General features: G+C 39.4%; 1 protein-coding gene across 1 annotated transcript; it reads left to right on the top strand.

Annotated features, from left to right (window-relative positions):
- The first annotated feature begins 799 nt into the window (after positions 1 to 799).
- LOC148417286 (uncharacterized) lies at positions 800 to 25878 on the top strand. Its single transcript, XM_088425872.1, has 27 exons — positions 800 to 853; positions 939 to 954; positions 1100 to 1360; positions 1456 to 1716; positions 3308 to 3577; positions 4369 to 4632; positions 5687 to 5805; positions 5911 to 6052; positions 6143 to 6406; positions 7760 to 8020; positions 8132 to 8392; positions 9511 to 9771; positions 9850 to 10113; positions 11103 to 11363; positions 11466 to 11729; positions 11848 to 12105; positions 12880 to 13143; positions 13238 to 13495; positions 14427 to 14687; positions 15025 to 15285; positions 16211 to 16474; positions 17390 to 17647; positions 22291 to 22551; positions 22642 to 22902; positions 24097 to 24357; positions 25209 to 25478; positions 25595 to 25878. Exons 1-27 carry the CDS (start codon positions 800 to 802, stop codon positions 25876 to 25878), a joined length of 6384 nt encoding a protein of 2127 aa, XP_088281998.1.
- The last annotated feature ends 1283 nt before the right edge of the window (positions 25879 to 27161 follow it).

The raw sequence follows: 27161 nt of genomic DNA, 5'->3' as shown, positions 1-27161 counted from the left end.
TGAACAGCTGTGGATGTGGCTAGTTTGGTTAGTAGGTCAGTGGATTTATAGGTGCAACCTCTGATGATGTTATGAAACTGCTGAGATATGATCAATGTTGGTCAGACACCTGAACTGATCTTTTAGTGGATAAGGTACTATTCACTATCTATAGTGAGGCATTTTTGATCATCCCCACCAATAGACTGTCATAGTCACCAGAGACTTATCACTACCTCAAGGTGCCACAAGTGATGAATCACTCACACGATCTGTTTGGGGTAATATACAAAATTAAACTCTACAGATTTACACAAATTAACACATTTTTGAGGAAATGTTATCGACAGTTTCATTCAATATTTATTTTCTCTTTTAGATGGAAATCATATATCTTTGACGATACTCAAGTAAAGATCATCTTGTTTTATTTTGCATCCATTCAAAGGCGTTCAATTGACTACTCCTATTTAATACAACAATCCACAATCGTGCTTTAACTTCATAACTAACGGTAACTCTAGACCACATCACATAAAAACATCTTGATGTTTAAGTGCGCAAACTGTTCAAGAAGCAAAGGGCAGCATGTGAGTCGTCAGGTGAATCTACCCACTCTCCTCCGTATTTCTGCCCTGCATGCTACTGTATTCTTAGGGCGGTTTTGACAGCCTGAGGCTGTTGGTGGATCAGCCTGTCCCCATTTGGGAAATACTGATTGGTTCCCAAAGACACCAGGTTCAACCTCAATAGAATCTAGGCTCCCCTTTGTATTAGACTCCAGTTTCACTCTAAACTAATCCCTCATTCATGGTCAAAGATGGGATGGTTAGGAGCCATTGGGGTTTCTTTTGCATTGCTATCTCTATCAAAGGTAAATATTATGAAGAAAAATAAATAATTTGTCAATCTAAACATCTTTGATGTGTAATTTATTGCATTAAATTTGTTGTTTGCAGATATCTTACGCAGAAGGTGAGTAAACTTATTTGTAGATTTTTTTCCAATTTTTTTTTCCTGACCCCCCCCAATTTTCATTGTGCGCATATACCAATACTCAGTTTTATTTTGTTTTGTTTTTTTTAAAGAATTGTTTATATCTAAATTAAATTTCTTCCAGGATGCCAAATCACAACAGCGGAACCTTCTGGTCCCTCGTCTATTGTGGTAAAATGGAACCCATATATTGGAGCAACAAACTACTTTTTGGATCTTCGGGTGAAAAACAATACACGTGTTGCACCCGTTGTGGTGACTCTGCCTGCCACTCAGACAGAAAAGATTGTGCGAGGGCTAAGACCTGGAACTATCTATTATGTGACGCTAAAAGCCTTTCAGTTCTATTTTGTGGTGTGTAAGAACAAGAGTGAAGCATCTACAGGTAAAAGCAATTACAAAAAAAGAAAATTGTTTTTCTTCTTTTTTCAATTCTATTTTTATCGTGATAGTGAAAGATCTTTGTACATTTTCCCCCAGTCCCTGACACCTCACAGATTGTGGATGCGAGAGCACTGTCAAGTACCTCCATCATGGTGAATTGGACTGAGGTTCCCTCAGCGGAGTACTACCTCCTGCAAGTGAACTCTGAGGACAAGCGACAAATGCTAAACCTGACCACCACCGCGCTTTCCATCGTGGTGACAAACTTGACCACTTTCACCAACTATGATTGCTTCGTCTACACCGCGAACCATGCAGGAATGGGTGGCAGAAGCAAAAAGAGAACCGTCACCACATGTGAGTCACATCTTTTATCCTCTAGGACAGTGGTTCTCAACTTTTTTTCATTGATCTACCCCCTGTGAAATATCTTTTCAGCCAAGTACCCCTTAACAAGTGCAAAACATTTTTGCGTTTAACAATCAAACTTAAAACATGCCATCGGTGTCTGATTTATTAAACTTTAGACCCTTTAACACTTCATTTGTATTGTTCCACAAAAAATGACCAACCTAAAGATGTGTGATTTATTGCATTAAATTGAATAACATACTAAACATACACTTGGTTTTATGAACTTATTTTTTTAAGGATTTTTGCATGCTTGTTTGTTTTATTTAAAATCTCAAGATATAGAAGAAATCTGTAATAAAAAGGAGATCATTTCAATATTATTACATATCTAATAATGTTGATTTTATATATCGATATTATTATCTTTCCCTCCAAAATAATTAATATAAGGTGTAAGACCTGTTCTAAAAAAAAAGGATATATTATTAATTAACTTAATTATTGATTAATTATTGTCCCCCAAAAAATAATCAACATAAACATTTGCCCACAGAAAAATATGAAACATAAAGCGTCCTCTTTTGGGGTTACAGTAGAAATCTCTTAAAAAAAAATAAATCATTAATTTAATTATTAATAAATATTAATCCACAAGAAATAATCAACACAAAGTATCTTGTTTAGGGATGACAGTAGAAATCTCTTCATAAAAATAAATTATTAAATTGATTACCGGTATTAATAAATATTTGTCCACAAAAAATAATGACCACAAAGCATCCAGTTTAGGGATGACAGAAGCGATCTCTTCACAAAATAAATAATTAACTTAATTATTGCTAAAAATCAACATAAAGTGTCAGACCTGTTCTCAAAAAGAAATAATTATAAATAAACATTTGTCTACAGAAAAATATGAAACTTTTCGTAGTAGAGCTGTGTTCACAAAAATAAATCATTAATTCAACAGGTGATGAGAGGTGGCCCATGACTAATTGGGTTGAACCATTACAGTATGAGGGAGAATCTGGGTTTTTGAAATAATGAAATTGAATAACCTACTGAAAACAATGTTTTATGAGCTTATATTTTCCTGAAACATTTAAATCATTCAATAATTATTTTTGAAGGATTTTTGCATGTTTGTTTGTTTATTTTATTTGAAATTTCGATTACACCCTGAAATTCCCAGTACCCCCATTTGAGAACCACTGATCTCGGTCACCAAAGGTAAATAAAAATACAATGCAAAATTAACTTTAGTTCAAAACATAAACACAACAAAACTTAAGTATGAGTATTTGGTGTTTGCATTTTACTTTGCCTTCTTTATATTTCCATCCAATCATCAAAATCATGCGGAAGGTGGGAAGTATCATGTAAAAAACAAAATAAAAACAAAACGAAACAAAAAACACCATTAATACCCCCTTCATGTAAGTTTGGACAGGGATTTCAATCTTAAAACTGTTACATTTTTAGTAATCTATGCTTCTAAATTTGTAAAATACAGTATTATTAAACTTTGGACCAGTATAGCACATCTACAGGGCTTGTATGAATGTTCCTCTCCACTGTAATTGTTTGCTTGTAGTGATGCATCCCCCTGTGGGCGTCATGGTGACAGAAACGGGCCACGACACAGCTAGAGTGATGTGGCTGCCAGTAGAGGATGTTTTGTTCTACCACGTAGAGGTCCGAAACATTGACGAAGCCAACAATGGACCTCTGGTGTACAACGTTTCTCACACCAGCGTGGATCTGCACAGCATCCTCCCATGTTCAACATACAGAATTTCAGTATCCTCATTCAGCTGGTTTCTGCAACCAAGCGAGCCTACAACCTACATATATACTACTAACAGTAAGTAAGCAGAGCTGCTATAACTCGTTAAAAGTCATTTGATTTTCCAAAGCTTTTCATGGGCTTCATTTATACACAGCTATATCCCTCACAAATAGTGGCTCTGCTGTAATCCATGAAAAAAAGAGCATTTTCATTTCATTCTTATGATAGTAATTTCTGAAAAGTATCTGGAAACAATACCAGTAATTTGTTATCATTTTGTGCTCCTTGTCTATTTAAAAAAGTAAACAAATGCTAGACATGACAATGTATGGGAAACAGTTGTATTTTTTACAATTGTATTTATCAAAAACTTTTTTCCTGATTATTTCCCGACTTTGAACTCTTTAATAATACGATTTTAAATTAATTTGCAACAACAACAACAACAACAACAGCAATAATACTACTACTACTACTACTACTACTACTACTACTACTACTACTACTACTACTACTACTACTAATAATAATAATAATAATAATAATAATAATAATAATGAAAGCACTTTGAGGTCGTGAAAACTAAGCTTTAGCAATTTGTTGATGCATCATCCCTGGCTACTGGTCACTACTGTTATTTATGTTGTTTTTAATGATGTTATTCTTGTTTTTTTATCAAGTTTTATCAAGTTCAATATCATTGTGTGCTAGCTATTTTTACTTCTTGAAAAAGACAAAGTACAAGTTTTTAGGAGGTTGGAATGCTGCGCAGTGTTTAAATCATGAATATTTATGAACATTTCCATTTGGATTATGTCAATCTGATGCTAAATGTAATGTAAATTGAACCTTGTACTGTTTGACAGAGTTGACTCCAGTTTCTGCCGTATCAGTGGAATACAGCTGCGCTTCTGAGTCCGTCATGGTGCATTGGACGGCGGTGTTTGGGGCCGACTCTTACAAGGCCACGGCGATTGGCGAGAATGGCACGCTGCTGACATGTACCAGCCAGGGTACCAGCTGTCACATCAGCGGACTGGGTTGTGGCCAGACATTCATGGTTCATGTCACACCCATGTCTGAAAATTGTGAAAACCTGAGCAACGCCACCCAGGCTTCCTTTCAGACTGGTGAGAAAAACCTTACCACGCTATTGATGCTGCAGATGCATTTAGCACAGAAATAAACAATTGTCTACAGTATTTATGCTCGCAGTCACAAAACAATAGGGCTGAGTGATATGTTGCAATAATTCAAAATCTTTTAACATAATCTACTGTAATATTTTGGAAATGTTTGGTGTGCAATGAACTGTAGATACAGATTTTTTTACTGAATTTGGAAATTGTTATTAATAAGTTCCTTTTAATAACTTTTATGGACAAAGTTTCTAAATCCCCAGCATTGATGGGGTCCAGGATTGGTGACCCAAGTATTGCATCTGTGCTTTTTGATGATTAATTGGCTTCTGTCAGAGTCATTACGCTGCAATTTTTAACTCTCGCCGGAGCGGATTGGAGTGGGACGCAGGATGAGAAACCACATTTCTGATTCCGACCTCAGTGTGAGAATGCTTTTTCGGGTCGGGGATGACTCCACCAAGTGGAAGAGTTCAAGAACTTCAGATTCTTGTTTCGGATCACAGCTAGTAAAAGTAAATAAATCCCAGGTAGATTAGTGTTGTGTCCGATAATTGTCACGTTCCTAGCATTCAACCTGTCTCATGTTTGTGCTTTCCTAATTCCCAAGTTGATGTTCATCTGTGTGCATCTATGCGTCAATGAAAACTTGAACTGCCCATAAACTTTATTTTGACACATTATGTCTCATACATCCTGCTGAGAATGACCTTCTGTTTGTGTTTAACATGAAACCTCATACAGAGGAGCACAAAGCCACAGTATAGTGCCATCTTTGGCTTTGGGATTAGAGCTGCTTTCATGCTCTATTTGTCTTTAATAGCTATTGTTGTGATTGATAAAATGGGTGTGTTGTGTCAGGAAGGGTGTTAGCTCAGGTGTAACAATTGCTTCTGCATGTGACTGACTCAAACTGGCGATTCCTGTTAGAACGAGCCGCAAGTCCCGACCGATAAACTGTTGCTGTGATTAAACACTATCAGGGCATAAAAAAGGTTCAACAAAAAATAGTGTGGATTTGTAATTCTTACTTCTCTCTTTTAAGTTCCTTGTCCTCCCAAGAACCTGGAATTGTTGCGGGATTGTTCCAGTGAAGTCATCATCTTTTCCTGGGAGCATACAAACGGCACAGCCTATTACATAGCCAGGGCAGTGGATACCAAGGTATATGCTTTAAAAGCTCATCCCATGTAAAAATAAATAAATAAATCAATAAATACAATACAATGAGAGGATTTTCACAAGTGTTGATGCCATGATTCTTGCTAGGGTGAGGTTCAAGAATGCTTGACAGTGGACAACTCGTGTTATTTCACAAATACCATTTGTGGAAGACAGTACGACTTCAGCGTCTACTCTATCTCAGGGCAGTGCAAGAGTCAGACAAGCTCAACAGTTGATATTCGCACAGGTATAATGGTGCTAAAATGAAAATGGCAGTCTATCATAAGGTAATGGAATACAATTCTAAATAATCAATGAACACTTTGTTTTCTTCCAGCACCCTGTATACCCCAAAATCTGCAAACCTCTGCAGACTGCAACTCAAACCTTTTGGTCAGCAAGTGGGACCTTGCTGAGGGTGCACTGCATTATACAGTGGAGGCTTTTGGCAATAAGGGGCGTAGCCATTACAACTGCAGCACACTTTCCAACAGCTGTGCTATTGAGAATGTCCCCTGTGGAGAGTACCTGACCATCTTCATCACAGCTTTTGATGATGAATGTGCAAGTCCAAGGAGGCTGGGACCTGTTGCTGAGACAGGTCAGCCCATTTATTTATCACATTTGTTCTGGAGTGGAGAGGACCTCTGTAGCCTTTTCAAGACAATATGGTGCACCAAGAGCTTTACATTTGTACACCAATGGAGGCTACTGCCTGCTGCAGGGCGCTGGCAGGTCCACTAGGGCCAATTACCAGGGGTAATTATATCAAAAGAACATGAGTGAGAACAGTGGTTCTCAAACCTTCTTCAATGATGTGAGCTATGAGCTGTGATTTTTTTTTTTTCAGCACAAAGCACTTTTGGATGAATAAAAAAAGAAATGTGTGCCCTCCACATTTGAATGGTTAAACTTTCAAACTACATTTAAAGTGCTATCTCTTGGTGTTTTTTGTAAAACACCTCCAAAAAACAAAACATCTCTTATATTTCTTTCTCACCTGCCGGAAAATCGTGTTACTAATGGCAATGCACATCTGAATAAAATGAAACAACGTTTTGCAAAGGAATTACTGCTCTCACGTGGCGGCATGGTGAGTGGTGAAGAGGAAGGAAGGGGACCCAAAAATTGCAGGAAAACTGAGAGAAACTTGGCTCAAAAAAAATGAAACAAAATTTAACTCAAGGGGAACAGCAGAGAAACAGGATGATGGGGGAGCATGAGGAACGAGGAGAGCAGTGAGGTGAACAGCGAGGAAAAATAATGACCCGACAAATAACTGAAACAAAACTGGGGCTGAAATACAAGTAGACTAGGTAAACACACAACAGCTGGATGGGAACATGAGGCGAGGGAAACCGATTGGATGAAACATGGAGGTGGGTACACGCGAACAACAGGTGGAACAAATTATACTAACGACACCAACACGATGAAACATAACATGAACCCAAACAGAAGTGAACAGAAACCCCACAAAAAGAGAAACCTGAAAACTCACTACATCAACAAAAAACAATGAACCCAAACAGACATCACAAGCAACCAGTTGTTTCATTTTCAATTTGATTTCCTCTTAATTTGAAAACAAAAATGTATTGTTTCTTTCATGGCGCTAAAAACACCTGCAGAATCGCCGTTGAAATCTTGTTGTGTGTGTTTTAAACATTGTATTTATATACTGTTATATTTTACTCTATTTATTCTGTTTTTTAACAAAATGCACTAAGGAGTAGCACCCAAATTTCGTTGTATGCTATACAATGACAATAAAGGCGATTCTGATTCTGAATGAATTAACACATACCTCAGTTGAGGCCTAAATGACTGAAAATTAGTGACTAAAAGTTATTTGTGGACAATACATCTTCACTCATCAAATGTGATTTAGTTAATATGTGTTGACTTAATCTAAAAATAAGATGATTCTCCTGCTTTGTTCTCTCTCCTCTAGTCCCATGCACACCTCACAACGTAACAGCAGTCAAAGAATGTGGAGCTGACTCCATCACTGTGACCTGGGCAGTGTCAGGCAGTACACTTTTCTACATTGCCATGGTGACCGACGGCAGTGGCGCCGTTCACAGCTGTACCACAATGGACCTAACTTGTACGATCACTGGCTTGACGTGCAGCACGCTTTATAGTGCATATGTCCTTGGCTCCAACTTCAAATGCAACAGCACGCAGAGCGAGGCAGTTACCTTAGAGACAGGTGAACTTTCTCTTCATGTTAAAGCATTTTTTTAACGTGTGTCCTGCTTGACAAATGAATAAATACTCGTTTGCATTTTCATGAAAACAAAACTTCCAACCTTTTTTTCAGCGGCTTGCCCCCCGAATAACGTCACGGCCTCTTTGGATTGTGAAGCCAATGAGGCCGTCGTCGCATGGCAGGGCCAGCCTGAAATAAACTCTTACACCGCCACCATTGTGGATGAAGATGACAGACTTCTGAGCTGCAGTTCAACTACAACCACCTGCAGGGTACCAAACCTGATATGTGGCCAACTCTACACCGTCACTGTCTCCCACCATGATAGCATCTGCCCCAGCATGCCTTCTCAACCCATCTACATGGAATCTGGTGGGATGTCATTTTTCATTTGACACATCACCATAATTTAATTACATTTTCGCAAAGTTGATCAAGGGCAGTCTTTTAATTGGTGAAATAATTGCATTTCTACAATAGCTCAGAGTCAGATCTTTACTGTCTCATGTTTTTCGCCTCCCAGTCCCCTGTGGGCCCCAGGTGGATGCTCGCTTAGACTGCCGGTCACAAATACTCACCATTGGTTGGAATGGGTCAAGTGAAGCGAATAGTTACGTCGCTGTACTTTCACACAACAACACACAAACATTTCATAACACCACTGAGCCTGAGTTGAGTATTAGCTCACTGGAGTGTGGGCAGGACTACTCATTGAAAGTGATGTCCATCACTGACAACTGTGTCAGTCATCCCTCGGTCTTACCTGTCTGGAAAGGTGAGTGAGCATGCTTTTTTTTTGTGTGTTTTTTTTTTTAATGCTTTAATTTAGCCTTTTATTTGTTGAAGTAAGATGAAATCACCACTATTGGAAAAGGTAAATAATCAATTGAGTGGCTGGATTACAACACGTTCTACACCATATGGGGTCTCAAAGCATTTTACAAAGGCTCACATTCACCCATTTATACAAATGAATTCACCAATGAAGACTGCTGCCCAGTAGGATGCTGCCAGGTTCACGAGGAGCAAATTTGGGCTCAGTGTCTTGCTCAAGGACATTTCGACAACATTCAGTTGGGAGACAAACACTGTACCGCTTACCCTTAGGGGTCACTTAAGTATTTCATATGTGTCAGTGTAATAAAGCATTAAATCATCACAAAAAATTGTTATCAATTAGAGTAAAAAACCTTCAGCCATCAGTTCTTGCTATTTCCAAATATGCTAATGCCGGTGAGTGTCCTTTAAATGGTCATAGTAATCCCCCACTTTATCGTAGTTCACCTATTGTGATCCCGCAATACTGCCAATTATTTATTTAAAGATACACTTTTTAAAACGTTTAACACATACATTTTCAATGTGTTTTAAAAGTCTGTATGAATAGCAAGACACTTCACCCACATTACTGTCACAATAAGGTGAGAATCACAACAAATGTGAAGACTTCTCATAAGCACTTGAGCTAATCATGATTCCTGTTCCTACAGCACCATGTGTGCCTGCAAATGTGGTGGCTATGACAAACTGTGAGCAGAGTTATGTTGACGTGTCTTGGCAAGCAAGCCGTGGCGCTCTGGACTACAGGGTTGCCGCAACACACCAAGATGGCCATCAGCTTCTGTGTGCTTCCAATGAGACCAGCTGTAGGTTGGACGGTCTGATGTGCAGTCTGGTCTACAGCATTGCGGTGTCCGCTGGCAATGACCACTGCTTTAGTAGTGAGAGTTCTGAAGTAGTGGTATGGACAGGTAAAGGCATGCAGACATACATTGTGCACCACGTTTTGTCTTCTTGCATACTAACTATAGTTTTAAATGTACCTGCAGCGCCGTGCCCCCCTGCCCAGCTGAACGTTTCAGTTAACTGTAGCAGCAACATTGCCACGTTGAGCTGGGACAGTAGCCCTAACGCAGTGTCCTACATCGGCAAAGGCGTGAGCTCAGATGGACACGCTGTGACTTGTGAACCGGTGGCAAACCTTAGTTGTCAATTAGAAGACTTGCATTGTGGCAAGGAGTACAGCTTCACTGTGTCAGCCATGAATGGTGATTGCCAAAGTGTTGAGAGCAAGCCGGTCATCCATGAAACTGGTGAGTTTCCCATTCATTCATTCATGCATGCATTCATTCATTCTATTTCTTGACTTTGGCACGTATTTATAGTCTTCTTTCACAGTTCTAAATTGAACCATTTTTTTCTAATCCCTTCCTCAATCTATAATCTTGGCATTGTTCCATGGAAATTAACCAGATGAAGTTTAACATATTTGATTAGATTGTGATATTATTATATATGATAATATAATTCCCTAAAATTTTACTGCCTCTCTCCTACTTAGACATTTCCCCCATGTTGTCTAGTACCTTGCCCATGGGCATCCTGGCAGTAGTCAGAATTTCTTTGACTTATTCTATCCAGTGAAATTTGAAATGCACACAGCATCTATTCAGTGGATTTGAGATTACTAGGGCACTAATAAAATAAGCCAAATATATCTCTTGTAATCAACAAAACTAGTTCTTTTACATTCCTCAAATTGTCAGACAGATTGACCAATAGAAGCGAGAACATTTTTGACACTTATTCTATCTGTTATAACCTTGATATATTATATAAATCACACAAAAATCATTTTTAGTTGATACTTTTCTTGCTTAAGCTTCTCTTGTATGCATATACTGTATAATTGAAGGGATACCTGAGCTGTTTAGACATTTACTGTCGTAAAAGTAAATGTATTGTCCGTAGTTAGAATGGCAACAAAAAATTCTCAGGAACAATTAATACATTTACAAACTAAAAATGATGTCACATGACCACGGGCCAACAACCAATCACGGCTAACCTTGCCACGTGATCAAACCCAAAAAACAGGTGAGCTGTGACTGGTTGTTGCCTGAGCCCTGAACTCAATATGTACATAAAACATAATTTGGTTATCAAACCAATTATAAGCAAAATATTAATTTTTTACTGTTGAAAATGGCTAAATAATAAAATATCTCTTTACACTGGAAAAAAAAAAAAAAGTGTCCTTTTCTTACATTTGAAAAACTGTGTTTAACTCTGCCCATGTCAGCCCCATGTATGGTACAGAATGTTGCCAAGGCCTTGAACTGCAGCAACAACATGTTGACCGTCAGCTGGATGCCCGGGTCAATGCCTATTAACTACAGCGTGAGCATCATGGCCAGAAACGTGACGGAAATAAAATGCATCACCGATACTACAATGTGCACAATAGCCAACTTAACATGTGGGAAGCAATATGAGATGACTGTTAGAGCAATTAGCAGCACTTGTGAAGGACCAAGCAGTCTTCCAGAGACGATCAGTTCTGGTAAGATTGAATATTAAATTAAAACTGCATCAAGTGTTTTGTTCTGGAGGTTCAGTATTCTCATTTTAAATTGATGGTTTCTCATTTTCTGTCTTCTCTCAGTTCCGTGTGTTCCTGTGAACGTCCAAAGTGTTGTAAAATGTTCTGTGAACACCGTGCACGCATCATGGGACCCAGCTGCTGGTGCACTGTCGTATACCTCCACTTTGACTGGAGTGGAAAGTTACATTTCCTCTTCCTGTTCCACATTGGGGCATAGTTGCCAATTCCCTGGCCTACAGTGTGCTAACACATACATGCTAAGTGTTGTGGCTCAGAACAACCAGTGTAACAGCTCCAAGAGCACTGAAATCTCTGTGACAACTGGTAAATGCTCATCTTTTTTTTTGTATAATTTTCGTGACCAATTTAAAGAAAATTGCAGCAACCTAAAATTCCTGATATCTCTATTCTTCCTGCATCCTATCACTACTTCCATCTCCAGCACCCTGTGAGCCTTCAAGTGTTGGCATTTCCTTCAGCTGTGTTTCTGGGGTGGCAACAGTATCGTGGGAGAACAGCTCTGGATCACAATATTACACCGTTCTGGCTGTGGCCAGTGAACACAATGAAACATGTACTTCCACTATGAATTATTGTGAGCTGCGCCAGCTAATGTGCGGGGAAAATTACACTGTTACAGTACTGGCAGAGAACGGGGTCTGCGCCAGTTCCTTCCTTGCTCAAACTAATGTAACAACAGGTAAAGATAAACATGCTTTAGAGGAGTGGTTCTTTAATGAGGGCACATGAAAGCATTTTAGGGGGTTTGTGAGATTTTCACAGGGTTTCTGCAGGCATCAGCCAATCTAATTTAACACTCTTTAATGTCGTGACTGGAACAATACATTTTTCATATTATTATTTTGTCTGGTTTTATAATTGTCATTGGTGATGCAAGTTCCAGCAGAGAAGACAAAAAAAAATGCTATTACATGATCAATCTTCTAGGGCATAGGGGCAAACTCCGGGTCTCGAGGAAAAGTATCCTGCATATTTTCTAGGTTTCTCCCACCAAAGCACATGATTCTAATGATTAGCTCATCAACAAGCTCTGCAAAATCTTGAAAATGATCCTAATCACTTGAATCAGGTGTGTTTAGAGAACAGGATAAAAAACATGCAGGATACCGGCCCTCGAGGACTGGAGTTTGACACCTATGTCTAGGGATTCCTGTGTAAAATATGCCTAGAACTATCACTACAAATGTGGTTCCAAAATTTAACAAAGATACCAATGGCGCTGTACGTATTTTTTTTAATCTTTTTTTTTCATCCAAAGATACTGTGCGGTAATTAAAGCGGTACTCGGGTTGAAAAATCATTCACAAGGTGCACATTATTGAAAAGAAGGATTGAGAACCACTGCTTTAGAGGCAATGCAGACTAGCAATGCAGGGCTACATAATTTGAAATCATCACCATGTAAATGTCAAACAGAATTAGGTTAATTTCCCCTTTTTTTTTTTTTGGCCAGCACCCTGCCCTCCGAGAATTCATGTCCATCCCCTGGACTGTACCACCAAACAAGCCTTGGTCTCCTGGCTGCAAGATGAGGATGACATAAACGTGACAGTCAGTGCAACCTCCAGCATGGGGCATTCGACTTCTTGTGATTCTACCACAGACCTCAATTGCACACTGGCCGACCTTCTTTGTGGACACACCTACACAGTTCATGCTGTTGCACAGGGAGCTCAATGTTCAAGCAATCCCAGCTCAACCTATGAAATTGTGACAGGTTTGTTTGTTAATTGTGACACAACCTACAGTTGTTTTAAGCTTATCCTGCATGTCTGTATGCTCAGATGATGAATCTCCTCCTTTCTTTGCAGCTCCCTGTACTCCCACAAATGTGACCCACACGTACTCGTGTACAACAGGCCTTGCTACTCTGAGCTGGGATGAACCTTGGGGCAGCACGAATTTCTATGCCCATGCCTACTCTGCAAACCACATGACCTCCTGCAGCTCCACACAGACGGATTGCTCCCTCCCCTCACTAAACTGTGGTTCCACGTACAATGTGACTGTAATGGCAGTGAGTGACCACTGCAACAGCAGCTTGTCTAGTGTAACACAGATACTGACAGGTGAGAAGAATCCTTTAGATTTATATTAGGATGAACTAATCCCATTGAGGGCAAGCGTCGGTGAAGGCAGAGGCTCTTTTGATCGTTTCAGGTTTCGTTCAAGGTCACCGTTGTTTCTAAGATGTTCTTTAGACGTTCTCATACAGTCCTAATTCTTTTTCCTGTCGCATGGAATTTTTTTGCGTATTCAAATTGTCATTGCAACACGAAAAAAAAGAGTGTGTAGGAATAATTGTAAATATAGTGATTATACATTTGTTACAATCAATAACTGCTTGCAATGAAGAAATGGTTTGCCCTGAGAATGAATCTCAAACTTTGCTGTGGGAAGGCCAGCTCAAATAGGCCTGCTCAGGTTCAACTGCAGACAGCTATCACTTCACCTGTGATTTACAAAATATGTTTCAGAATATTTTACAACACAGAATATTTTGCTGCACATGTACTAAATTTTTACTCACATGCACACACATAGACAGACAAATACACTGTCTTCCGGTTGCATTTTCCCCCCGGCTGCAATTTTCCCCTTTTAGGGCCAGAACTCTCCTTTAACTAGGAGTCTCTGAATCAAATAAAAAGAGAGAGTTCTGAGAGACTGTTTTTGAATGCAACAGAATTGTACTTATGGATTCTCTTCTCTGTTCTCCTCATGCATGAGGTGGTAAAAGAATGCCTTTTCTCCTTTTTTTGTATATAATTTCTTCCAAATGTCTACGATAAACTTTACAGACTGTTTCAGCATGTCTTAAGAACATTTGCAACCTTGAATGAAACGTGACGAGATCACAACAGCCAAGAACCTCAGGCATCCGTTTAAACTATTCCTATTGTTGAAATAGCAAGCGAAAGAGAAAATGAACAATTATTGAGTCCATTATGTGCATTGTCACTCAACAGTTTATGTTGTTTGCTTGTTTTTCTTCATCAGCACCTTGTGCCCCCATGGAAGTTGAAGTTTTGCTGCTCTGTGATGACAACACAGCAGCAGTGAGCTGGCAGGCTAGTCCTGGTGCCGTCTCATATAATGTGACAGCACAAAGTATGAGTGGTGACATAAAACAGTGCAGCACAAATAACACATATTGCCATCTGGATGGAATGATGTGTGACCATACGTACTACATCATTGTTACCCCATTGTCTGTCCTCTGCCAAGGCTTGAGTAGTGACCCATACACATTTATTGCAGGTAATGAATGGTACAACATTACGTGACATGCTTGTTCTTCTAAGTTCTTGTGACAGTGGTTCTTCCATTGGTTAGATCAAACAAATGGGGTTCGGCGAGTCAGTTTGAGGAGTTTGACAGAGATCAAGCCATGCATGGTATTCCAAATTGAAGGTTCATTGAAGTCAATTTTCTGTTTGAAGGAAAAACCAGAGACGGATGTGTCCTTTGTGAACAGCCACACAATTTAAAGTGCACTTTTGTTTTTAATCAATTGACCAGGAGCAAATTAAGTGACTACTGGAATGGGTTTGCCACTTGTTTCTCTACTTTACCACCTATTTATTTATTCCTATAGGTCCCTGTCCTCCCAACAATGTGCAGATTTCTCTGCAGTGCAATGGAAGTGTGGCCCAAGTGACTTGGGATGCTGCAATGCAGGCAGAATACTATGTTGTCACAGCGGAAACCTCTTTGGCCAACCACCTCAGCTGTAACTCCAGCAATACGAACTGCACACTCACAGGACTAAACTGTGGCGAGACAGCCACCGTTTCTGTTGTGACCGTTGGGAGAGGATGCTGGAGTGAGCCTAGCCTCCCTCTACCTTTCAAGTCAGGTAATATGAACTGTGTACTGTAAAAATGAATTCCAAGAGAAATACATATATATATATATATATATATATATATATATATATATAATATACATACATACATTTTTTTTCTTTTTTATCATCACCAGCATCTTTTATTTTACATAGATAATCCATTTTAAAATGATGCCCACTCGCATAATAAAATAAAATTAATACATTAGTATCAATCAATCAATCACATTTTATTTGTATAGCCCTGAAACACCAAAGTCTCAAAGGGCTTCACAGATGAAAAGAGGTCATGTCGAGTCATACAGAGACATCTTTTTGGTGTAAGGTACACAACAGCATCCACTGTCAAAGCTCCCAGAAGGGGAAGTAAAAACTAAAAAACCTCAATTTGGGGAAAATCAGAAACCTTCAGAAGGGATCATAGGTGGGAGGAGCCCCCTTCCATGCCCACAGGTTGAATTGGATGCTGCATGTAGCAAATACAGACAAATATACACAATATAGACAGATACAGGTACACAGTATAGATTACAGAAAACAAATTGTGCTATATAGTGCAATGATGACTTGACAGCTGGCAAAGCTATTGGGCAGGAAACTTCCCACAGTCCAACAAAGTGGACCGCAGACGGTCGATCTCTTAACCCGCAGTGGTCGATTAGTAAAGCTGTATCAGACTTTACAATGCTAATAATTAGAATGATCACAGTTTGAATAATCATAGGGATCATAATGTTATTAGACACCTTTAAATTATTCTTCAGTAAAAATGTTTCTAATATCATGTTTGTAATCTAGTGGAGAAGTGCTGAACTGAGAGGTTTTGGTATCTTTAAAAATAATTGGTTTTCATTTCAAATAGCCTCACTCATATATTTTATGAACCCACTTTCATTCAACATTTGCATCACAGTTTTACCTTTCTGGTTTATAGCTATCTGCCCACCATCATCAGTGACTGGAGAAACAACATGCAGCAACAATGACATAACTATAAGATGGGATCCAAGCCCAGAAAGTGCTGCTACCTACATAATCCATGCAGAGGAGGAGAGCGGCACCAGCGCCATATATTCAACCAGCCAAACGTACCAGGTCATCAGTGGCCTGCAGTGCGGCCAGTTGTACATGCTCGAAGTTGCTGCCATGGACGCAGAGTGCACCAGTGATGTCGGCCCGCTGATACAAACACAAACAGGTTCAAATCAATATTCAGCATTTACAACTAATTTGTCTTCCAACATTTATTGAGCTAGAAAATACTTGTTCCACAAACATATGTAAACTGAAATAAGAATGACCTCAATTTACTCACGAATGTACCGTATTTCCCGCACTATAAGGTGAACCTAAAAGCCTTAATTTTTTTAAAAAGCTGATGGTGCGCCTTATAATCAGGTGTGCCTTATATACGGATCAATATTGAGATTGGGATCCGTAGATGGGGAATGAACTGATAAAGTAAGATTTACCTGTTTCTTTTGTGTGTTTACAGTTGAACAAAGTTGGTCATATTGACATTGAGTTGTTATGCTATTGAGAGTTTAGAGTTATTATTTGAATTATTATTGTTATTACTTTGAGTATTACTATATTGCGACTGAAAAAGTTTTAAAATATGTCATTGGCTGAAGGTGCGCCTTATAATCCGGTGTGCCTTATATATAGAGAAAATTTAAAATATGTCATTAATTGAGGGTGCGCCTTATAATCTGGTGCGCCTTATAGTGCGGAGAATACGGTACTTACTTAGAAGAGCTGTTCTTTTGAGAACAAAGCTGATGCACTTGCAGGAGGAGTAAGACACACATGGAGATCATAATAGTTTTGGGACAATTTAAGTGAAATTTGATACCTCGAGGTCAATGAATTTTCAAGGCAATCTGACAACAAATAACTGAGTAGAATCATTAGGAACAGTTAGAAACAAATCCACTTTATATTTACTAGCAATTGTAATGTACGTATTGGCAGTGAATTCTATACTTTGGTCTGCGTCAACCTTGGAGATTTATGTAACATTTTTCACATTGACTATGAAGCAAACACATGTATGTCAAAATCTATCTTTACACCTGTGTACTAAAAGAATGACATGTTTCTTTTCTGTCAGCCCCATGCCCTCCAACTAATCTGACAGTGAGTGTTGAGTGTGGCACCAACTTGGGAGTACTAACCTGGGCCCCGAGTGCTCATGCTATTAACTACACAGTGACAGTGGCTGGCACCCATGGTCACGTGGTCACCTGCTCGTCCGAGTCAACAACGTGCTCAGTAAAGCTGGACTGTGGCTGTCAGTACACAGCAACAGTGGTTGCTTCCAGTTCCAATTGCGTTAGCCTCACGGGCGCTACTGCAACATTTGAATCGGGTATGAATAAAATTCATTGTTTGGGTTCGATAACATTGCTAAAATGGATTTCTGATGTTTTCTTCTCTAGCTCCTTGCTTACCTGATAGAGTGGAAGCGGAGCTACACTGCAATAACAACTCCCTTGCGGTGCAGTGGAGTGGGAGCGTCAGGGATGTCACCTCTTACACAGCCATCGCCATCGGCAGTGATGAGAGTCGTTTGACCTGCAACACAACAAACACACACTGCACCATTCAGAACCTAAAATGTGGCCTCATCTACAGCATTGTGGTCACGACACCCTCAGTCAGCTGTGGCACCATAAAAGGATCAGACTACATCATACAGTCGGGTAATCAATCACTTGAGTATCATTAATGCATGAATGACCACAATCACCACTCACCTGTTTTCTGGGTTTGGTCTTGTGACATTTTTAAGATGAGCCATGATTGGTTGTTACCTGAGCCCTGAGTAAATGTGATGTCACTTTAGCAAGTTGCAAAAAGTGATTTCAAAGGTATTTATTGGACATGAAAAATAATCTAGTAAAAGAGGATCCAAAGATAAATGATCCATCTATCTTTTATAGCTGTTTATCCTCATTTGAGTCGCAGGCTTGCTGGTGCCTATCCCTGCTGATGTCAGGGATCCGGCAGGGGTCACCCTAAACTGGTTGCCAGCCAATTGCAGGGCACACAGAGACGAACAAGCATTCACGCACCCAATCACACTAAGGACAATTTAGAGTGTCCAAAACAACTGCTATGCATATTTTTGGAATGTAGGAGGAAACCGGAGTGCCTGAAGACCCTGCACGGGCACGGGGACAATATGCAAACTCCACACAGGAAGTCTGGAGCGAGCTGGAATTGAACTCTGGTCTCTTGGCTATGAAGTGGGCGTGCTAAACACTCTTCCACTGTGTTGCCCAAGAGAAATGATGACTGAGTTCAAGCTAAAATTCCATCCATCCATCATTACTGTAAAATATTATATTCGTGAGTGTACCGGTAATCAAATGAAAACTGTAGAATGTCCACCATCTTATCAAATGGTGAGCTATGAATCTGTTTGTGGCTGGAATTTCAAAGGAATTGTCAGCCAAACACATTTTATCATTATGAATGACAGCTTATTATCATCATTCCGTCATTCCCTTCTGCGAACCTAAAACCAAGCTACTCTGTCAGAACAAAACTGATTCTTCCCAAGGACAAATAACATTTCGGTTCGATTGGTGTAGCACTATTTAACAAAAAGACTATTCAACTCATTCAAACAACAACAGAATTATCACCATTTCCTCATCCTCTATATGTTTTTTTCTCTTGATGTTCAGCTCCCTGTGAACCAGACAGCGTGCTGGTGAATCTGCAGTGTAGCACCAACACAGCATTGGTGACATGGGGAAACCCCGGTCCAGATCAGACCCATGCGGTGTCAGCTATGGATAGTAGAGAACTGACAACCACCTGTAACTCCAGCAGCTCCAATTGTACCTTCGACCAGCTGCTATGTGGGGAGCGCTACATTATCAATGTGGTCGGGCATACAAATTCATGCAGCAGTGAACCAGCGTTTGCCCAAGGCTTCGACACAGGTACTAACCGATCGAATTCTACTCAGCAACATACTTGGAAAGAGTGACCTCATTTTCATCTCTTTCCCTCCACCAACAGCTCCATGCATCCCCACCCACCTCACAGCACAGGTTGACTGTGATACCGGCATCACCGTGGTAACATGGGACGCATCCAGGGGCGCCACATCTTACACTGTGTATGCGCGGGGAAATCTTGGCCACGATGATGAATGCAACACCACCGACACCAATTGTGATTTCCCTCACCTGGCATGTGGACAGGATTACAGCTTTACCATTGTTGCTCGCCATGACACCTGCGTGAGTTTGTCCAGCGAGCCCATCTACACCAGCACAGGTAGTGTTTGTGTTTGTTTTGGTCAAAACCATGTTGAGAAGCTTACAGGTGCAGTTCAATTCAAATATCAAAGAAAAGATCATTTACTTTAGTGGTTTACTTCGAAAAGTGCAACACCTATACAATTATAAAGGCGTTAGTGAACACACAAAGAAGTGTTTTTTCAGATGGCCAACCTCATTCCTGTAAACAAATCTTCTATTTTTTTTCTCATTTAATAACAATGTAATGGTGATTTTTGAGTTTTATCAATCTTTGAACTGAGAAAATACCAACATGTGCAAAGATCTTATTTGGGCAACAGGTGCCAACTTGAAAGAATCCAAATTACTGTATAAAACTTATTCTATTTTGATTGTGATTTTTAAAATTTTAATCTACTAATCTACCATTCAGATTTGTTTTAAAGATCCCTTGAGTCTAAACCCAGTACTGCCGGTTGATCTTGTGCTTGTAGAATAAAATACCCCCCTATTCTCAGGGTCGGCTATTTTGCCACTTGCTGACGACCAACAGTGGGACTACATAGAGTTAATTATTGTAAAGAAAATTTTGGAGTTGACTTCCCCTTCAAAATAAACATAAATAAAAAATACAATTTTATGGTGTTTCTAATCAAATGTATGACTGGAACATTATATAATTCTGTTTATAAGTTTCATGTTGCAATTCTACTACTGATATACATTCAAACTGTGCTGTGTTTTATCTTATTGCAATGCACCCATACATACTGTATATCAAGTAAAATCAGGTATTCTCCTTTCCCACCGATTTGTATAGGCCCTTGTCCTCACAGTGGACTGGAGACTACGGTGGTGTGTGACACCAACACAGCAGTGGTGTCTTGGACACACGGCAGTGGTATTCGCTACTATAACGCTTCTGCTGATGCCTTCAACGTAACGCATGAGGAAACCTGTTTCACCAATAGCACCTCTTGCAATATCAGCTCTCTGCATTGTGGAGAGAGCTACAGAATAAGTGTCAGTGGGCAAGGACGCAACTGCTCCAGTCCTGCCCATGAATGGCACCGCATCACCACAGGTATCAACTATTATGTCATGTCAGAGTTATTTGCTGTTTTTTTTACTGAACAAATAACTGAAGGTTAGCATAAACTAAAGAAGTGTGAAGTACTTGCACTGTTTCTCTTTATGCTGACATTTTCTGCATCATATGTTGCTAAATTCAATGACGGAGTAATTTAAGTACATATTTTTTAACATTCTCCTCTGCAATGTTGATCTTATGACATCGCATAATGTTACTACATAATGTGTGCTGAAAAAATATTAACTAACCTACAGAGAGTAAAATTCCTGCACATTTTTTTCACAACATTTGGGGTTGGTACGCTTCTCTGTTTTAATGTTTTTTCATGTAGCGAGAAAAAGTTCATACATTCCTTCTTTTTTTCCACTCTGCAGTGTAACTTAACATCCAGGTAGAATGTACTCATTCGACAAATGTACAGAAGTAAACGAAAAAAGTACTTCACCTCAAAACCGAACCACTGAATGAATAATTTGGGCCTATCAACTACAGGAATGGTTCATGATCTACTGTATCAAGTCATCTACATTAAATTTGATATAATAGAATCAAATATTATACTCACATTTAAATGCACATATGCCAAGGATCAGCAACTTAAATGATAGAGTTGGCCACAAATTTTCATCAGTGCTATTGGGGAGCCACATTGGATCATACAACAACAACCCCAATTCGTGACAAAATGCTGCTTTTAAAGTAGACAAAATATGCACACACATGCTTTTGATATATTTCAGATTTTCACAATACATTTCTCATAGAATATCGACCATCATAATCCAACAACGAAATGTTAAAGCAGACAACAAAATAACCTTGTAAAGAACTCGAGTGCGTTTTTTTTTTTTCCTTTGGCCAACTCAAATATAATGCTTTGTATTACCGAGAAGCTATATTTTTCCTGCCTGTCATTCCAAATCAGCAAACACATTAAGAAAGCCAACACACGTTAAATATCTTAGAGTTCCGGGTGAAACCGAGTTCCTTGTGGATGTGCAACAAAGCCATGCCTGCCCTCTAGTGGTAAATTGTGATTATAACTTCAAACTACATTTGATTCTTGCATACTCATGATCCGGCACCCATGGATTTGCATAGACCCCCCCCGTCCTTTTCCCCCTTTTTTCTGGAATTTACACATAAAAAGACTGTTTGGAGGGGGGGGTGTACATTTATTGAATAACAATAAAACATTGTTTCAATAACAGTGTAACAAAAACATTTTAAAAAGAAATATTAAGTTGTTTTTTTTAATTAATCAAAGGGCCACTCAGTGCGTAGTCGAATATATTTAATATTATACATTAACTTTATTTATTTATTTACTTATTTATTTACTTACTTACTTAGCTTCATTTGTATTTAAATCCAACAAACGCATGTGAATGAGGATGAGGATCGGTAAAATTGAAAGAACGAGTCAAAAAAATGAACGTATCCATGCACTTTTACATTGAGCATGATACGTTAATTTTTCTCTTAAGTATTACTCTAGATTTATGGCATATTAATATTAGCTCTTTTTAAAGTAATTCTAGGGGGAAAATATCACCCATGAAAAAAATTGCATGACAACTGATTAGTTATTAAACCCAGCTTAAATGTGTGTGACGGTGATGCAATGCAATTTGACAAACTCTTCGGGTTTTTATCCCACAGCACCTTGCCCTCCCACCCAGCTTCATATTGACTCCTCTTGCGACTCAAATGACATCTCGGTGTCATGGCAGGCCTCACACGGCTCAGTGGCCTACACAGTGGTAGCAGAGAACGAACTGGGCCAGCGATGGACGTGCAACACCAGCAGCACTTCCTGCTCCATATCTGGTCTTTTCTGTGGCCAGCAGTACCAATTGTATGTTGCAGGTGTAGATGAAAATTGTATTGGAGCCCAAAGTAACATTGAAACTTTTGGTACAGGTGGGATATATCATATAGTACAGAATTAGAATACAAAAAACAAGGATGCGTCGTACACCCTCTAAATATAGTGAATATTCTTTTTTACAGCTCCATGTGTGCCACAGAACATCCAAAATAATCTTGACTGTCTGTCAGGTGTCCTCAACATAACATGGCAGTCAACAGGCTATGCGCCATACTTCCATGCAACAGTGTTGAGCAGCCAAGGTGACATCAGCATGTGTATGACAGGCATGCATCACTGCATAGTGCAACATTTGCAGTGTGGGCTTACCTACAATGTGACAGTTGTGGCAAAAGATGACTCCTGCAATAGTTCCCACAGCCCAACAGAGCAAGTCACCACAGGTAGGTTCACAATCATTTACAAACAGATGATCTAAGAGCAGAAGAAATGTTTCATGAGAGCAGTGTTTTTATGTGGAAAAATGATGGCGCAACAAGCATTTACATAAGATAAGTCACATACTAAAATTGCTATGACCTCATTAACATTAGGCAAGTCATTCCCTGTCCATTTTTAAAACTTGTCTAAATGTTTGGATCTGTTTTGGTTATTTGGGGGGTCTACTGTGTTGTTTTAAATGTTCTCATTGTTTTCATATCATTTATGTCCTTTTATTGCTCTACTTTATGTATAGCACTTTGCATGCAGCTATGATTGTGTGAAAACTTCTCTGTAAGTTAGATTGATTTGAGTGTACACGAATCATGGCAATGAAAGTCATTTGGGGGGATTTTTCAAATGTTCAAATGTGGATTAAGAACTAAGCCTTTGTGAAAAGTCTTTAGCAGATCCACCTTACATTTTTGAGATGACAGGTTTGGTGGTCCAGCCTTCACTGGAGTTTATATGCACTCCCCATGCCTGTGTTTGTGTTCGATGGGTATTGTGGCATTCTCACTCACTCTATGAACATGCGTTAAGCTCATTGAACATGAAATGAGTGTGTTTTTGTTTAACCAAATGTGTGATTGATAAGCAATCACGAGTCCAGACTGGGGTCTTCGCATCAAATCAGCTGGTTAGGCACCGGATTGCATGTGACATGAAAGAGAAGCATTATAGGGAAAGGCTGGCTGGACGAAAAATAAAAAAAACCTGAAATATATTTGAACATGAGAAAGCCGCAAATTGTTTTGACGTTCATGATGAGTGAATGTAAACATTTGTCCTACACAAATAACCACCATTTGAATTTATCCTTTTAGAACTTCTTGTTTTTAAACATTTACTGAAATACAACTGTAGTCAAACTTCACGCATGAGTTAAATGAGTGACTGAATCATTCAAAAAAAGTTTTTTAAATTTTCCTTTACTCAAGAGCAATGCTGTTGTTAAAACTCTGCATAATGATACAGCGTGCTGAAATAATATTGCGTATTTCTACAGAGAGTAAATTCCTGCACATTTTCATGTCCAATCAATTTTTTTTTTTTTTTTGCATTTTTGTTTTTGTGTACATTTGTTTTTGTTTTAATATTGAATTCTTCAACTTCAATTTGAAATGATTATCTGTCTAAACAATTTTCCTGTCAAGCCCCGTGCCCTCTGTCATCTTTCCTCCCCACTGTGGACTGTGACACCGGGATGGTATCTGTCAACTGGACCAGCAGCATTGAAGGGGTCACGCACACGGTCTCGGCTCTTGACACATTCGGTCGTCTGCACAGCTGCAGCTCTACTGAAGGCGGTTGTCATCTGAACACACTTGAGTGCGGGACAGAATATGACATTACTATCACGCCATCAAAAGATGGATGTGTGGGCACAGATAGCTCAACAAAATCAATTAAATCAGGTAAGGAACATGAATATTAGAAGACCAGTGATATAGTGGTTTCTTTTGAGCCAGTGGAAGCACCGTTTTATTTTCTTTGCTTTAAAAATACTTTTTTTTTTTTAACTTTTACAAAAGCAACATGGACACAAGAAGCCAATGCACAAAGCAGTTGCCATAAAAAACACATTTGGAGGAGGTGGGCATTGAGAAACAAAAACACTATGAGCTCAACTCCAACAAACATTTTAGGGTCACTAGTGCGACCTCTCTAGCTACCACTCACTTTTTTGTTCCGTTTTTGGTTTACCGAAGGGCTGCAACGAACAATTTTCTCGATTCTGGGTTATTCTGTTGCTTATTTTGTTAATCTATTTATTGCCAAAACAGCGATGTAATTTCCTTGCCTTTATTTTTAAGATGAAATCATGTTAGTTCAAAATGACAATTGTTTGGGCCATAACATGTTGTTTTCCAAAGTATTATATTGATCTTTCAGAAAGATAGTACACATTCACATTCACTGCTGAGAAGCTGACATGCCCAACACTGTAACATAAACATGTAACCAAGATAATCATCAAAAATATTTACTCATTTGATTATTGGTTAGTTTTCAGTTAATCAAGTAATCGCTGCATCTCGGGTTTACTGTAAGTGTAATGGTCAGGTGTCCCCAGGTGTCTGTACAGTGAAGTGTAGCACACATACACATTTTGTTTCTGACTAAATTTGAGCTTGATCAGATTTAAAATAATGCACCTTGTATTTGTCTTGGATTATACCTGTTGTGGCATAAATCCTATGTAAACATAAATGGGGAAAAATTACAACTGGTGAGCGAGTCTGACTTTCATATTTGCTCCCAACAGTTCCCTGCATACCATTCCTCTCTGATGTGGAGATTGATTGCTCTACCAACTCGGCCTTGGTCATGGGCAGGGATGCTGCTGATGCTGTGGACTACATCGTCCAAGTGACGGACAGTCTGGCTGAAATGCAAATTTTCGAGTGCAACTCCACGTCCGACAGCACGTGCGCTCTGCCACCGCTAATGTGCAGCCGCAACTTCACATTCAGCTTGAAGGCTCGTGACCAACAGTGCACCAGTCAACCCAGCAATGCAATCACAGCTTTCACTTGTAAGTGAAGTAGATTTCCAATAATTTATTGTATTTTTTGCAACTTCTTGAAACTTGAACTCAAAAGAATTCTATTGGTATGTGGTGATTATGCCATTTACCTCTCTTCCCTGCAGCTCCCTGTCCTCCTGTGGTCGTTGAGAAGTCAGTCAATTGTGATAATCACACAGTCAGCATTTCCTGGGCGACCGTTCCCGGTGCCAGATCATACGTGGCCGCACTGCAGCAAACAAACGGGCACAGCGCTTTTTGCAAGACCTCAAACACAAACTGTGACATCACTGACCTGCCATGTGGACAGATGTATTCCCTTCTCGTCACGGCAGTGGGGGAAAATTGCAACAGTTCACAGAGTCAAGAGGAAATAATCAGGACGGGTGAGCCTACATCCTGCGTTTAACTGCAAAGTATACCATAGATTAAGTTTACATTCACTATTCCTGCGTGGGATTTAAACAAAATAGATATCTTCTTCCTTAGTGCCATGTGAGCCTCAGAATCTCCAAGCAAACCTGAGCTGCAGTGATAATGTGGCAACCATGTCGTGGAGCCATAGCAATGGAAGTCAGATGTACCACGTGAAGGCCACAAGTCCAACCGGCGAGGTGGACGAGTGCAGCACCCACGAAACACGGTGTGATCTGACTGCCCTGAGCTGTGGACAGCCCTACACAGCTACAGTGACAGCACAGGACACCTACTGCCACACTCAACCAAGTCAGAGTGTGACATTCAAGACTGGTATGCATCTTCAGTTGTCTTTTTGATCTCACTGGAAAATTTGTTATTGTGGCGGATCGAACAATTGATATAAGACAACAAAAAAGCGATTTCAGTCATTTATTGTCTTTAACACTTTAACTGATGTAGTTTTAACAATGTATCTTCTGTTGTATATGAAACTAGTCCCATGTACTGGCTGCAGCTTTTGGTTTAGAAGAGGAATGGCGCGGTGTTCTTTTGTCAGTCGTCAAATAATTAGAAAAGAAGTTTAACATTAAACATCTTTCATCCTGTCCTTCTCAGACTGGCTCAAATGTGGGGTTTTCTTGAATTCACTTTTGTGAAGAGCTTTAATATGCTAAATGAGCGTCTTTGTTGCTATCATTAGCTGTCACTGCAGTCAGCGTGCTTCACATTTATGTTGTAGGCTAAACTGGAGTTGCTTTTATTGCAATTAAATTCCTGCATACAAAGAATATCTATCACTCTATCATGATCAAATGAGCCATCAGAGCGGTTTTTTAAAGATGTGTATTTTTTATGTGTTCGCACGTGTGTGTGTGTGTTAATGTGCAATTATTAATGTGTGTTATTTTAAAAAATCAGGGCGTTTTTAAAGTTATTTATTGTGTGTATGTTTGTGTGTGTGTGTTAATAATGTGCAATTATTAATGTGTGTTCACAAATGATTGAACTTCCTAAGTGTTGATAATGCACGTTGTGGAATGTGAATGTTTGAACAAATGTGGTTTTTGGGGTCTCCTAATTTTGGACGTTGAAGGATTCTGCCCAACATCAACAACATACAAACACACAGCAAGGGTGTGTCAGAGAAATCTCTAAAAGAAGACTAGGACAAGCCTAGCTGCTAAGCAGGAAAAAGAGTAACTCAGACCAGCCAAGATTGACTTTTCTAAACCATGGATTGGGAAAAAGCCTGGGCAAATGAACTCGTGGGTT

Source organism: Hippichthys cyanospilos, chromosome 10, assembly GCF_059441005.1.
Source record: "Hippichthys cyanospilos isolate Australia breed blue-spotted pipefish chromosome 10, RoL_Hcya_1.0, whole genome shotgun sequence".
NCBI lineage: Eukaryota > Metazoa > Chordata > Actinopteri > Syngnathiformes > Syngnathidae > Hippichthys > Hippichthys cyanospilos.
Note: the sequence above shows the minus strand (reverse complement) of the source record. Positions and strands in the feature narration are given on the sequence as shown.

What these genes read in the sequence shown, in the direction of transcription:
- LOC148417286 (XM_088425872.1), top strand. Translation starts at nt 800, where the DNA reads ATGGGATGGTTAGGAGCCATTGGGGTTTCTTTTGCATTGCTATCTCTA. An exon ending in ACCCATCTACATGGAATCTG is followed by an intron (nt 8,393 to 9,510) that starts GTGGGATGTCAT and finishes CTGTTCCTACAG; the next exon opens with CACCATGTGTGCCTGCAAAT. An exon ending in CCCATACACATTTATTGCAG is followed by an intron (nt 14,688 to 15,024) that starts GTAATGAATGGT and finishes TTATTCCTATAG; the next exon opens with GTCCCTGTCCTCCCAACAAT.